The sequence below is a fragment of the Aulonocara sp. 'chitande type north' Nkhata Bay genome, linkage group LG11 (genome assembly GCF_057382095.1).
Source record: "Aulonocara sp. 'chitande type north' Nkhata Bay isolate Kocher_YH1m ecotype deep benthic linkage group LG11, A_spYH_male_GT1.1, whole genome shotgun sequence".
NCBI classification, from domain to species: Eukaryota; Metazoa; Chordata; class Actinopteri; order Cichliformes; family Cichlidae; genus Aulonocara; species Aulonocara sp. 'chitande type north' Nkhata Bay.
In genome coordinates this window covers 27769777-27784011 of record NC_141354.1, presented here as the reverse complement: position 1 = coordinate 27784011, position 14235 = coordinate 27769777, and the positions used below count along the sequence as shown (strand labels likewise).

Here is a 14235-nt window from a genome sequence, read left to right as displayed (position 1 = left end):
GCTGTTTCTTTTCATCTACCGCTTCAAATCCCCTTCCTGTCCTTTTGTTGTCACTGTGCTTAGAGACTTAGATCTAAGCTGTGGTGGATCTTTCATAATACAATATGAGATGAGAGTGTGAAATGGAAACAAGTTATTGCATACAGCTCAAATGGGCCATGAAGAGAAAGAACTAGAATGAAATTGCAGTATGAGTGCAGAAATATGTTGAAGTCGTGCAACAAATGGCTGATGCCAGATTTGTAATGACTTTATACGACAAACATTGCTGTAAGATCAGGAAGTAGAGATGTTGCATGTTGCAAACGTGCAAACTAGATGGAGGAGAGCAAGTGCAGCGGGAGAGATATAGAGGAGATTTTTTTAGACGAGTAATTTAGCAGGTGGCGCGTGTATCGGCGACGGCTCTCTTCTGACCCTCAGGCAGCATCAACGTGGAGGGAAGGTGAAGCTGCCACTGAAGTGCAGCTGTAAATGACAACTCATTTATCAGCTGCTTTAGCCTTCCAGGGCTCAAGCATCAAATGATCCATCTGCCAGAAGTTGATTGTCTGCCTCTTATTGATGAATGAGCCAGAGATAAAAAAGTACACTGACACAGGCCAGTTACTCAAAGACACCGTATAACCTGACCCGAGTCAGAGGGCAAGCCCTGATCTCGACTCCAATTATAGTGGAGATTCTCTGAGTGCTGCTATCAAAAGCTACTCAGAGGACTAATTAGTAAAACATCAAGTCCGCTTGGGAAACAGTGTGCAGGATAAGGATTCAGAGCAGCACAAGATTAACTCCTGGGGAAAAAAAGTGAAGCAATGTGTGTATGTGTGTGTCTCTAAATGTCTTTTAGGTCCATTTTAACACGCGGTTTGTAATGAAAACCCTTATGACGATCTGCCCTGGGACGGTGCTGCTGGTCTTCAGCATCTCTCTGTGGATCATTGCTGCCTGGACCGTACGAGTGTGTGAGAGGTTAGCACTAAAGCTGGTCCGTTTGCGATTGTGATTTGGTGTTTATTGCGTGTACATGAGCGTACATGAGTGTGAGTGTTGGACTGTGATCAGATGAGGAATTCAACTCAGAAATTAAATTCAACTGGCAGAATCTATAATCTGAGACGTCTGTGCAACATAATCCCTCTTTAGACTTCAGTTTATGAGGCTTTCTCAGCAGTTGTTCAGGCAATGGATTTGTTACTTCATTTGTCTGCTTGTCAGACTAAAAATAAAAATAAAAAATCAATATAATAGTGTCTGAAGAAAACATTCATTAACATTAATGACCCTCCAATAAGGCATTTCTAAGCAATAAACAATCTGATATTGTTACGGGACACTCGAACATAGTTTGTCAGACACTAAGGACCTAATTAAGGACTTAATAGTTGATCATTTGTCAAGAGTAAAAAAGAGATAGCAATAACAGTACAATATAGCTCTCCTCACCACAGTGTAATGAAACATTACATGAGCAAACACGGTGCCAAATCCTCATAGAGATTCATACATTTACACGAGAATAACTAACCCACAGGTATGTTTAAGCACCCACATCAAAAATGTGTATTAAAATTCCCGAAGACATTCTGAGCTCAAATGTCCTGACCTTGGAAATATCACGTTGAATAAGCTTACTGACTTTTATTATGACAGAGATGTGACTGATGTCGCTTTTAAGTCTTTCTTTTTGATTTAAAACCATAGCTGCGGCTGGTAGATCACCAACAGACATGTTATATCGCATTTTTTTGATTTAATGTAAAAATGTACACAAAATTGTGGTTTTACAGATGCAATGACTCTGAAAAGTGGACAGAGCTGGGGTTTTTGTTTTTTACTGGTTTTTATGATTAGATAAGCAAGTCAAACAGTTCCTGTAATTTAATACACCAGTTGCAGATGTTTTACACATGTATAGTTGTTAACAAAGATATTAATTAACACCTAAAAGTATGCTTATAGCAGCTCAGTACAGTGTGTTACAGCTTTATTTTCATTCTTTCCTATTTCACATCTCACAATATGTGTTTTTCATGCCATATAAGTATATATATATATATATATATATATATATATGACATGAAAAAAACATTAAGAGAAATCCATATCATACTCAATACAGCAGCAAACACATGGCAGTACAGACTGGTGATTTATCGACCGCTGTTGCATCCAGCAGACAGACGCTCAGAAATGAAACGGCTTGCAAACATATCTGTTTCTCTGTTGTTATTAAAGAGCACTAAATCCAGTTGTTCGGTTACATTTAAGAGATTGATAATTAAATTTTACAGATTATTTAATGCTTGTAATGTGCCATCAAGTGCAAAGCAAAAGGAGATGTATTCAAATGTTTTTGGAGATAAATCAAGGAAATGTAGGAAAATGTCAGCTGGTTAATAGGCTTGATTAAATGCATCACTGCCCGGCTGCTGGGGAGTCCTCGGTTGGTCCGTATCCAACTGGCAGAAACTGGCATTTTGCTTCTTTCCAAATCAAATTAATGAAGAAAAAAAAAAAAAAAAAACTAAATGGCTTCGAACGGCGTCCAAAGATGTGACTTTTCAGTCTTAGAGAATAGAGAGACTTCAGAGCAAATATATATGTTGCTAGCAAGCAAGGTTACATCTTATTATATTTCTGCTGAATAGTTTATTGAAAGAAAAACTTTGTTTCAGATCTGCACCAGGTTTGGTTGCTATGGTAACAGTGTTGCGCGTAGGGCAAGAACGATGGAGGCAAAAGATGCAGTTATGTGTTATGCGTCAGACAAAATTGCTGGAAACATTTATTTCGGTTAGACGCCCACATTCGCAGACAGGACCAGTGGGACAGTTATTGTTTGTTTGTTTTTATTCATTATTATTATTTAGATGTTTTACTATTGACTGACTTTATCCTCTAACAATAAACATGTTTGTTTTTTTTTAGGTATCATGATGCCCAGGATGTGACCAGTAACTTCCTGGGGGCCATGTGGCTTATCTCTATTACTTTCTTGTCTATTGGCTATGGAGACATGGTTCCTCATACTTACTGTGGCAAAGGAGTCTGTCTGCTCACGGGCATCATGGTCAGTACATTTCCTCTCCGTCCCCTCTCTCTGCTCTCCCAGTAGTGCTGTCCTCCCCTCGTTCAAAGGTCAGCAGATTAGAGCGCATGCTGTCATTTGCAAGAGAAATTCTCCCATTTGTGTAATTTGGGCAATCCTCTCTGAATTAGCCTGCATCTGTGCTTCTGTGTGTTTTGGGTGTGTAGGCGTGCAAACAAGAGCATGTTAGTGGTTTGTGTGTGTGTGTGTTTTTTTATGTGTGTGTGTGTGTGTGTTTCTATGCGTGTTATTCCCTTGTCTGTCCTCATTGCATAATGAAGGTCCTACCTTTCAGTGTGCCATGTCCTCCCACTCTCATTTTTTTCCTCTGTCGGTCTTTCATTTTTTTTCTTTACCACTTTCCTCCTCTCTTGTGCTATCTCTCTTTTTTGTGTTTCTCCTTCTATCTTTTTTCTCACTGTCCATCTCCCCTTCCCTGAGGCCATGTGTTTATTTCTATCTACCATCCATCTGTCAATGTTTAAGCTGCCGACTGATCCTCTATTTGCTTCACTTCACAGGTGTTCTTTCCTCCTTCGAACATTTCTTTCACTCTGTTTCTTCCACATCTTTGTCACTATTACTTTAACACTTCTCTGAATGAGTCGAGGCAATTTGCGTCTTTTGAAATGCAAGAAAATTAGATTTTTTTAAAATAACTCTATAACTAAATATTGCATGTTCTCAAATTAAATGTGATAAGTATGTTAACCTGTGCAGATAAGGTCAGGAAAGGAAAAATAGGGTTTAAAAATAATAATATGATTTTCTGGGAATACATTTCCCAAAGGACACAATGGTCCTCATACTTGTTGCCAGAGGAGAATACGATGACTGATAGGAGACTTTATTCAGATTAAAAGCTGGACTTCACTGTTCAGTGGTCCCTCAGCTTATTTGGGGGAATTACTGTAATTAACAGAATAGATATTCATTTTCCAAATTGGCTTTTGCCCATTATTATTGCCAAGTTCCAATTTATCACTGTGTTTCTTAGAAATCCTCAAGTAGAGGACATGAGAAAGATTGTATTAGACACTGGAAAGGTTGGTTGCCATGAACTGTAAATAATAATGTAATATGCTGTTTGTCTTCATTCATTCGTGAAAATAGAAGACATCATTACATATAAGATTTTTCCTTGTACTTATAAAAGCAGTGTGTTCATATGAAAGAAGACAATTTAAACAAAACCAGTCCTTAGATGAATCAGGGTATAAGGTAAAACTTGATTATATGATCACAAATATAACCTCAGTATATGACATTGACAAGATTGACATGAGTGGGTGTCATGTGAGTACAGACATGTGAAAAAAGAAAGTTTCCATGGGAATTAGGACAGGGTGGAGGGTAGCTGCTAATCAAATGCATCTGATTACTTGATTATCAGCACGTCCGGTCACCACTATAAAGCACATATTTTTTCCAGTTTGTTGGTCTGGAGCATTCAGCTGTGTGTTAAGACAGTGCCACAATCTTCCCAGGAGTGGACATCCCAGCAAATGCGCTCCAAGGTCAGATTATGCAATGTTCTAGGGAAACAGCAAAAACCCAAGAGCTACAGCTAAGTTTATACAGACCTCGGATAACGTGTTAAATGTTAAAGTTCATGACAGTACAATTGGAAAAAGACTGAACAAGTATGGCTTGTTTGGAAGGCTTTACTGCAGAAAGCCTCTTCTCTCAAAATAGAACATGGTAACACAGCTTAGGGTCGCAAGTTGTTTTTGAATAAACCACAAAACTTCTAAAAATGTCATTTGGACAGACAAGATGAGGCGATAGCTCATTAGGTAGAGCGTTTGCCCCACGATCGGAAGGTTCATTTGGTCAGGGGGGAACCATTGTTGGCCATTAACTCCTCTGTATACCAAAGTATTACTAGAAAGCTAAAGCTTAGTCCATGCAACAACAACAATGCCCCAAATACAGCAGCAAATCTACAACAAAATAAGTGAAAAAGAAATGAATCAAGGCGTTACAATCTGTTACCCAGTCAAAGTCCAAGTGTCCTTAAGCTTGCTGTTTATAAATTAATGCAATGTTGTAAAGCGGACAAAAATGCTCCACAATGATGTAAGAGATTAATTGTCATAAAGGAAATTATTATTTTAAGTTAATACTGCTAAAGGTGACTGTAGTGTGATATCACATCACCTTTTGCTTGCTTTTATACATACACAAAATGCAAACGTTGCAGCCATTTTTGTGTCAAGGTGCCTCCAAAAGCGTGCTAAGAAGAATGTTATATTTGAAACCACAAACTAAGTCAGTGACAGCAACTCCATATGACACAGCTAAACAAGCTTCAACCAAACAAGTTTCAGATATCCCAGACGAGCCCCCAAATTAGTTGAAAACAACTAGGAGTCCACGGACACGTAACACACTGTATTAATACATTAATACAGTGTGTAATAATATATATATATCAACCATCTTTGCAAAAAACACAAGTGCAAAAGTGGTCGATGTCAGATAGAAACCTGGGCAAATGGGCCCAAACATGAGCCAGCCCCCATAGTCTGAAGGACCAGGCACATCCCAATGTCTCCACCGTCAGGCAGTTGTCCACATGAGCAGACTGGGACCTCCAAGACAGTTGGAGGTGTTACACAAATAAAACAGCTGCATAAAGTGTGCAAATGCTTAGTTTGAAATATTTTAAGAGCCTTCTTTTCGTTATAGTAGTCATAAGACCACCAGGAAAAAGGATTAGAAATGTGAAATCTCTCCACTTTCTTTGAACACCTACAGCCTTTTTTTTGCCAATGCCATTTATAACAGTATTGAAGGCAGTTGAGAAGTGCCTTGAGATGTAATTTAATGACTGCTAGACGTTGGTTTGAAGAAGAAAAAAATCAAGGGAACAACTTAAAATAACTCTCACAATCCAAACTACATTTTTTCTTTTCTTTTGCATCTTCTGTAGTATGTACTTTGGTCTTTGAAGTTATCTATTAGATTGAAAAAGTTAATTCAAATGGATTTCTTATCTCCATAAGAGCCCAAAACCTGCATGTGTATTCTTTCATCCTCACTTTGTCCACTCTCTCTGTTTCTGCCGGCTCACTGTATAGCCCATTAAATGTGTGAATAAAAACACACTTACACACACATACCCCCATTTTCTGGATGAATCATCTAGTCTGTGTTTGAGAAAGAGTACTACTTTTACCGTAACACGCACACAAAAACAGACACAAAATGGGGTGCATACAAATGGTCCCAAGCCCACTGCTACAGACTCCACATCCTCCACACAACACTGACACAGAACTTGACATACACTCTGAGTACAGCTCCCACACACTCGCTCCTCTCCTGTCACACACAAACACACTCTCATCACACTCTTCACAGTGGTCAAAGTGCTTTATTTTTGTTGATCATCAGAGATGAAGTGAGGCTGCAGGTGGAAAGAGAAAGTTAAAGCATAACTATACGAGAAAGAGACCAGGTGTAGCAATGTTATGGAATTACAGGGATTGGTGGGTCGGAGGGGAGCGCAGGGCTGACAGGTTAAGGCAGAAAACTTTTATTTATTTATTTCATTTTGTGGTTGTTATTTGTTTTGGGGTTTGTTTGTTTTTTGACTGTCTAAAACTACTGCATAATGAGAAATTCTCACTGTTGTTACTATGACAACACATGAAGGCCAACGGTGTTGGAATATACCACTGCCCTGAGGCTACCTGGGGGTGTGCCAGGTGTTAGTGTGTATTTGTGTGTGGTTGTGTGTTGTTGTGAGTGGGTGGATAGCAAGATGGAGGTTAGGTACACTATACCACAAATGTTGTGTACAGCATATGTGATACAGCACTTCATGTTGTACACAGGTCGTGTGTACAACATGAAGTGATTATTAAGTGTTTATTAAACTGCACTGAGAAGTAGGGCTTGGTCTATAAACAAATAAATGAATGGCAGTATAGTAAGACACAGCTGTAGTTATATGACATTTTATTATTCAAGGATTGGTTGTTGGAGAGCACTACTGTATGCATGAATAAAAATTGAATGTGCGTATGCTTTACCTATTTTTACTGTGAAATAATACAGTGGATTCCAAAAGCCTATGTTTACATGCAAGGTTTTTGTGGTGCAAAACCTTGGCATTCGATCCAATTGTAAAACAAACTGAAATCATATAGTGGGGAAATAATAATATTTTCTAATAATAACCTCTTTTCATATATATATATATATATATATATATATATATATATATATATATACATTCAAATTAAAGGTAATCTACAAAGGAAGCAATTTGCAGTAAGGTGCTGACCAGATATCAACTGAAGTCAATGAGATTAAGTGACGTCAAGTGAGAACGTGTGTGTCCCGAGTTGAACTTTTCTCAGCTTCTCAGTCAAGGTGACTGACTGAAGCAGCTATCAATGAGAGCAAAGGATACTGTCGATTAACATTTGACAGACTGGAAAAATACATTAGAAGGTTACCTAGGCAACTGGAGCCTAGAATCGCCACTTATGAACAACTGTCTGCAACAAATTTATGTACAACACGCTAATAACTGCTTGTATGGATGGGTTCTTTTTGGGTAGGAGTCTGAAAGTAGGGCACATCATGACTTGACAATAATTGGCAATATATTTGGCACAACTTAAGTTGCAAAGGTGCTTCAAATCTGTCAGATTACAAAGGCATCTCCTGTGCGCACCCCTCATCAGCTCATCTGGGCAGATATTTAATTGGATATTGGTTCGGGCTCTGCCATTGTACAGGGAGTGCAGAATTATTAGGCAAGTTGTATTTTTGAGGAATTATTTTATTATTGAACAACAACCATGTTCTCAATGAACCCAAAAAACTCATTAATATCAAAGCTGAATGTTTTTGGAAGTAGTTTTTAGTTTGTTTTTAGTTTTAGCTATTTTAGGGGGATATCTGTGTGTGCAGGTGACTATTACTGTGCATAATTATTAGGCAACTTAACAAAAAACAAATATATACCCATTTCAATTATTTATTTTTACCAGTGAAACCAATATAACATCTCCACATTCACAAATATACATTTCTGACATTCAAAAACAAAACAAAAACAAATCAGCGACCAATATAGCCACCTTTCTTTGCAAGGACACTCAAAAGCCTGCCATCCATGGATTCTGTCAGTGTTTTGATCTGTTCACCATCAACATTGCGTGCAGCAGCAACCACAGCCTCCCAGACACTGTTCAGAGAGGTGTACTGTTTTCCCTCCTTGTAAATCTCACATTTGATGATGGACCACAGGTTCTCAATGGGGTTCAGATCAGGTGAACAAGGTGGCCATGTCATTAGTTTTTCTTCTTTTATACCCTTTCTTGCCAGCCACGCTGTGGAGTACTTGGACGCGTGTGATGGAGCATTGTCCTGCATGAAAATCATGTTTTTCTTGAAGGATGCAGACTTCTTCCTGTACCACTGCTTGAAGAAGGTGTCTTCCAGAAACTGGCAGTAGGACTGGGAGTTGAGCTTGACTCCATCCTCAACCCGAAAAGGCCCCACAAGCTCATCTTTGATGATACCAGCCCAAACCAGTACTCCACCTCCACCTTGCTGGCGTCTGAGTCGGACTGGAGCTCTCTGCCCTTTACCAATCCAGCCACGGGCCCATCCATCTGGCCCATCAAGACTCACTCTCATTTCATCAGTCCATAAAACCTTAGAAAAACCAGTCTTGAGATATTTCTTGGCCCAGTCTTGACGTTTCAGCTTGTGTGTTTTGTTCAGTGGTGGTCGTCTTTCAGCCTTTCTTACCTTGGCCATGTCTCTGAGTATTGCACACCCTGTTGACTATTTTGAATGAAACGCTTGATTGTTCGATGATCACGCTTCAGAAGCTTTGCAATTTTGAGACTGCTGCATCCCTCTGCAAGATATCTCACTATTTTTGACTTTTCTGAGCATGTCAAGTCCTTCTTTTGACCCATTTTGCCAAAGGAAAGGAAGTTGCCTAATAATTATGCACACCTGATATAGGGTGTTGATGTCATTAGACCACACCCCTTCTCATTACAGAGATGCACATCACCTAATATGCTTAATTGGTAGTAGGCTTTCGAGCCTATACAGCTTGGAGTAGGACAACATGCATGAAGAGGATGATGTGGACAAAATACTCATTTGCCTAATAATTCTGCACTCCCTGTATAACCATAATCTTCTAGTGAAGCCATTCTTTTGTTGATTTGGATGTATGCTTTGGAATGTTGGTTAGCCACACAAGCCGTATTATTTTATGGATACGTGCATTAAAAATGCTTTAACCCACAAGCAGTTCAGCTAAATCAGATTAGCAGTGGCAAAGTTTAGCACATAGCTTACGCTAGAGCCGTCTGTATTGGCAACCGTCTGTCAGTCAAAGCTTTTGTTCCTTGAGTCCAGTCTTCAGATTAATCTGTGACTCAAACAGGTGGAGGTGCGTTTAAAACATTTCCACTAGAGATCAAGAAATTATGTTTTGTAGAAGATTTACAATTTCTTTCAAGAACATCCACACTGGTTACAGGAAACTGCAGTGCCCATAAGAATCATTGTGCTGCAGAAACAATTCGAGAGACAATCAGAAGAAGGCAGGCTTTCAGAAATGGCTCTTTACAGAGATTGCCTGTTTTCAGTAGACGATATCAGGGGGGCTACATCAAGAGCCAATATGAGATAAATAAGGCATTTTTGAACTGTAAATCAAGAAAAGAGACCTTAAAAATATATATGGTACTGGAAAAATAAATCATAAAAATAATATTCATTTATTGTGATTGCATGATGTATAGTATAAATTCAGGAGCAAGAGGTCTCCTTTAAAATGTCCTACATTACAGTGGGCTATATTTCCAATATTTTTAACATGTAGATTCATCCTAAATGTAGGCGTTACATTTAAGTTTTACCATATGACTGTGCATAATTATTTTTATTTCCTACAGCTTAACTGCAGTCATACTGCAGTTGTGGATGGCTTGCAGGTTAAACAGATGCAGACAAGCTATCATTTTTAACCTTTTTGTGGCTTTTCTGTTCTAAGTGCTTGCATTTTGAACACTAATTGAGCATATTAAATGTTTGTTTTTTTTTTCAACCGTATTTTTTCCTCCCTCTGCATGTTCCCACTGACTGGTTTTGGAAACAATTTTCCACTGCTGTTTGCATTCACTTTTTACCTGGACTGCGTGGGTGTTACACAAAGGCACAGATGGGTGATTCCCCCTTTTCTGAGTGGGTAGACAGCTGTGCTGTACTGAAGAAAACAAGGGGAACACCCTGGTAAATGGAAGAAATCACAGCAGCATAGCCGTCATCAGTCGTGTCACTGCATGGACATTTCACTGGGAGCGCTGCTGGAAGCAAATAGATGCAGATGCATGTGCAAACAAATTGACACATACACACATATACAGCCACTTTGTCAACGCATGCTTCCACATACACACACACAAAGGCTGCCCCGACAAACCAATCAGTGCCCCGCTGTTTCTGACCAAGGAGGTCATTTGTGAACACGTGCACACTGCGCTGCATTTTGTGCTGTTTGTTATCTGAGGGCTCTGTTCCCTAAACCTGTCTTGTCGTTCAGGAGTGTGCATGATGAAGTCCCGGCTATTTCCTGCACGCTTCAAAATGTTGCATGCGCCCTCGCTGTTGCTCTAAGTCACTATGTTTCTCTCCTTATATCTCTTTATTCTGTCACTCCTATCCTCTGCCAACTGTGAGCTTCGCACACTTACAAGAAGGAAGGAAGACACTCATACATTTTCATTAAACACTCTTAATCTTAATTCATTACTTATCAGGAGATATGTGACCTCATTAACATTGCCTTCTTCTCCATCTTTCTCTCCTCCTATTCCGTGCACACACCCTCTCCTCATATATTCATCCGCCCATGTTTCTTCCCTTCCCCATTTATATTTACTCATTGCTCTTCACTTTCTTTATCTTTTCTTCCCCTCTCTCTTCTTTTTTCCCTCTCGGTGCCTGCCCCTTCAGAGGAACCTGTGAGCACTCAACAGCCCCATTGAATACAGTGTCTAATCTAAAAGTTAATTAAGTCTGTCTTCTTCCCTGTGTTCCTGCTCCTCTTCTCCTCTCAAGCATGTCTTTTTTGGTTGAGAGACTGCTGTCATTCTCTCCCAAATGAATTTGCCGTGAGTCCCACGTGGGTTGAGCTGGGATACAGACAAACTAGTGCTGTTTTACACTTATACACATCCTGCAGGCCTCAAGCCACCAGTGACAGGAGAAGACTGACACCACGTAATTCGGATTGACAACATCCAATTAAATTAAATTAGTTGGTGTCAAACGGTGATATTTTTTTTTCTGGTTTTATCTTTAAGGGGCACAATTTCAGCGTCCTATAGAGGCGATATAGAAGGCATCTCACACCAGATGGATTGGAGGTGAAAATAGATTTGGCTTGCCTCTCAACATGAGGAAATGTGGATCTGGAACAGAGCTATTCCTCCTAATCCTCTCCTCTCTCCCATTCACTTCTCCTTCTGTCATCTTCATATTTGTCCTTGCTCCCTTCAATCATCTGAACTAATTCCCTGTCCAAAAACCACAGATTTACCAATTCCACCTCTGTACTGGCTGACTCTGTCCTCCTCCCTCCCTCCCCTCTTGTCTCTCATAGGGTGCGGGCTGTACGGCTCTGGTGGTTGCCGTGGTAGCCAGGAAGTTGGAGCTGACCAAGGCCGAGAAACATGTACACAACTTCATGATGGACACGCAACTCACCAAGAGGGTGTGTAGGCATGCTCGATGTCAGTGAGTGCGTGCGTGTGAATGAGTGTGTCATCTGTAGCAGCAATAAAGCAAAAGCACAGAGTGTAAAGAGCACTCGTTCTCCCTGCAGCTGTCATTTGTAAAAGTGCGGTTTTTATGTGCAGTGCAAGTGATTTTACACTGTAGAATTTCTTTGGCGTCGAGAGCCCGGCTAAAAGGATTGTTCTTTCACTGCTACTGCGTCACCCTCCCCAACTAGCACATTACACCCTGTATTGTTGTGACAGAGTGCCATGTTATTTGAGTGAGCGAAGGCAATAAAAGGTCATCTCTGTCTCACTCTCTCTATTCCGCTCCCTCACTTACCGCCGCTCTCTTTTTCTTTCCATCGCCGATCTTTTCCCTCCCACACCTCCCCTCTCCTCTGACATTTGTCCCTCTTACAGTAAATCCTTTTCTCTCTCTCTGTGTCACATTTGCTTCTCTCCTTCCTCCACTGCTTTCTCCTTCTTCTGTTGCCCCCTCCCAGCCTCCGTTCCCCACACCCCATCTCTCCCAACTCCCTCCCTCCCTCCTCTGGTCCTTTTCAATTTTTCATACAGTTGAAAGACCCAAGTTTTAAAAATAGCTCCCATATCAAATATGTAGGGTGCATGATGGCAGCAGGGTTATCTGGGTGACTGAACGGAGTGGAGTGATCAATAATTTGAGCGTGGATAAGATATCGACAAAGAAACCAAATAGACTCTGTGTGTCAGTTGTAGCCAGGCTCTCTCTTCATGTTCCTGCAGTCTTTGGCCAGGTCTGTTTTCACAAGATGTTTACCATCCTTAACCATGTGCTCCACAGGTGTTTGCAAGGGCGGCGATATTTTGCAAACTGAATCTGATGTGAACAGTTTATTATTGAAAATAAGATTTAACTACCTACCTTTGTTATTATACAACATATTCATTTTGCATCATTTAGTTGTCTGCTTCTGAAACAATGTTTGGCTGCCATGAGCATTTCAAAATTCACAACGAGAAAATGACAGAGAATGCTGTTACACACTTGCTTTGTCTTAAATTATCTAAAGTTCATTTAGATATTGTATGTGGTGTCACACCTGGGAAATATCACATTTCAGTGTATTTTTTTTCTTCCATATTCAAGCTTTAATGTCTATGAAGCTATTTTCCCAGTTTAGACTGTTTTAAAGATTATTGTGTGCTTTGTATATGAGAAGCTGTAAAAAAAAAAATCAGTCTCCACCCTGTAAAATTGTGGTTTTCTACAGTCCTCCAAAACTGTTGTCAGAGACCAGAGTTTCAAATATTTTAGGGACTTTCAAGCATCCTTCAATATTTTGTTAACTTGAAATTCACTCCTGAGAGCAGGAGTACCAGATATTAACCCTGAAAAATATAAAGGACCAAGTTCAAGCAGTTTTTCTAGATAATGGAAATTTAAAATGGCCCTTAAAAAAACAATGCTGGAAAAACATAAAAAAACACCCCTACCTGAAATGTTACATAATATCTGCTGAAAAACAGATTCTTCTCATTCTCATGAGTCTTTGGAGATAGACTTGCTTTTGCAGCTAATCCCAATTGAGCATCCAAAGATTTGCAGTTTTTTGACCACAATGCTGTCATTTTTCAAATCTGGTGGTTTTCATTTTAGTTTAATAAGGTCTCAGTCACACTGGTCTAGAAATCAGACAGCAGCTCCCCTAAAATCTGTTGTCACTAGGGTAAAATCTGTATTCCCTGACCAGTTTCCAACATTTTCACTAAGTGTAAGCAGTTGTATACAGAATGGTAAACCCAAAATCTTGTGATCTTGTGATTGCTTTGGTTGCCAGCATGTTGTAATGGTTGCCCGTTGTTTTCATGGAAGGCACAAATTTGTCCACAGTCTGTCGCTAACTACTCGCCGATGGGTGGTGACATTGTTTGAAGTGCAAAGCAAACCCAAAACAGGGAGCGTAAAAACTGTACAGGCCTTACTGCAGCAGTCAAAACGTTTTAAAAGGCACAAGTTTTACTCTCTGTTTATGGTTTATGTTGCATTTTTTTTCCCTAACGTGGCATATCGTTTTTGAGTGTCTGCAGACAAATTACCATTTTCCATGTAAACAGCAAGTGATCATGGAAACCTGCTAGTGACCAAAGCAATCGTAAAAGGGTTTTCGATGCAACACCATATACCTCTTTGCAACCAATTTCTCTTAGCAACAGAAGCAACTTGCAAATTCTCTAGTAATTCCTCTAGTAACCCATGATTACCACGGGATTACTGACTGGTCTCATGCCCTGTGTGAATAGAGGGCTTAGCAATTCACAGCGACTGCCACCAACCTCCAGCAATCACGCCCAAACAGTTGGGTATATATCTTTTTTCCTAGCGACCAGTGTGAT

At 39.9% G+C, this 14235-nt stretch overlaps 1 protein-coding gene across 1 annotated transcript in view; it reads left to right on the top strand.

Moving 5' to 3' along the window:
* The window catches only part of kcnn3 (potassium intermediate/small conductance calcium-activated channel, subfamily N, member 3), a 61623-nt gene that overhangs the window by 34173 nt on the left and 13215 nt on the right, over window positions 1-14235 (top strand). Inside the window, exons 5-7 of the mRNA XM_086311710.1 lie at window positions 848-969; window positions 2929-3070; window positions 11742-11852. Of these exons, the coding sequence (XP_086167836.1) occupies window positions 848-969; window positions 2929-3070; window positions 11742-11852 (375 nt within the window). The remainder of the gene's footprint in view (window positions 1-847; window positions 970-2928; window positions 3071-11741; window positions 11853-14235) is intronic.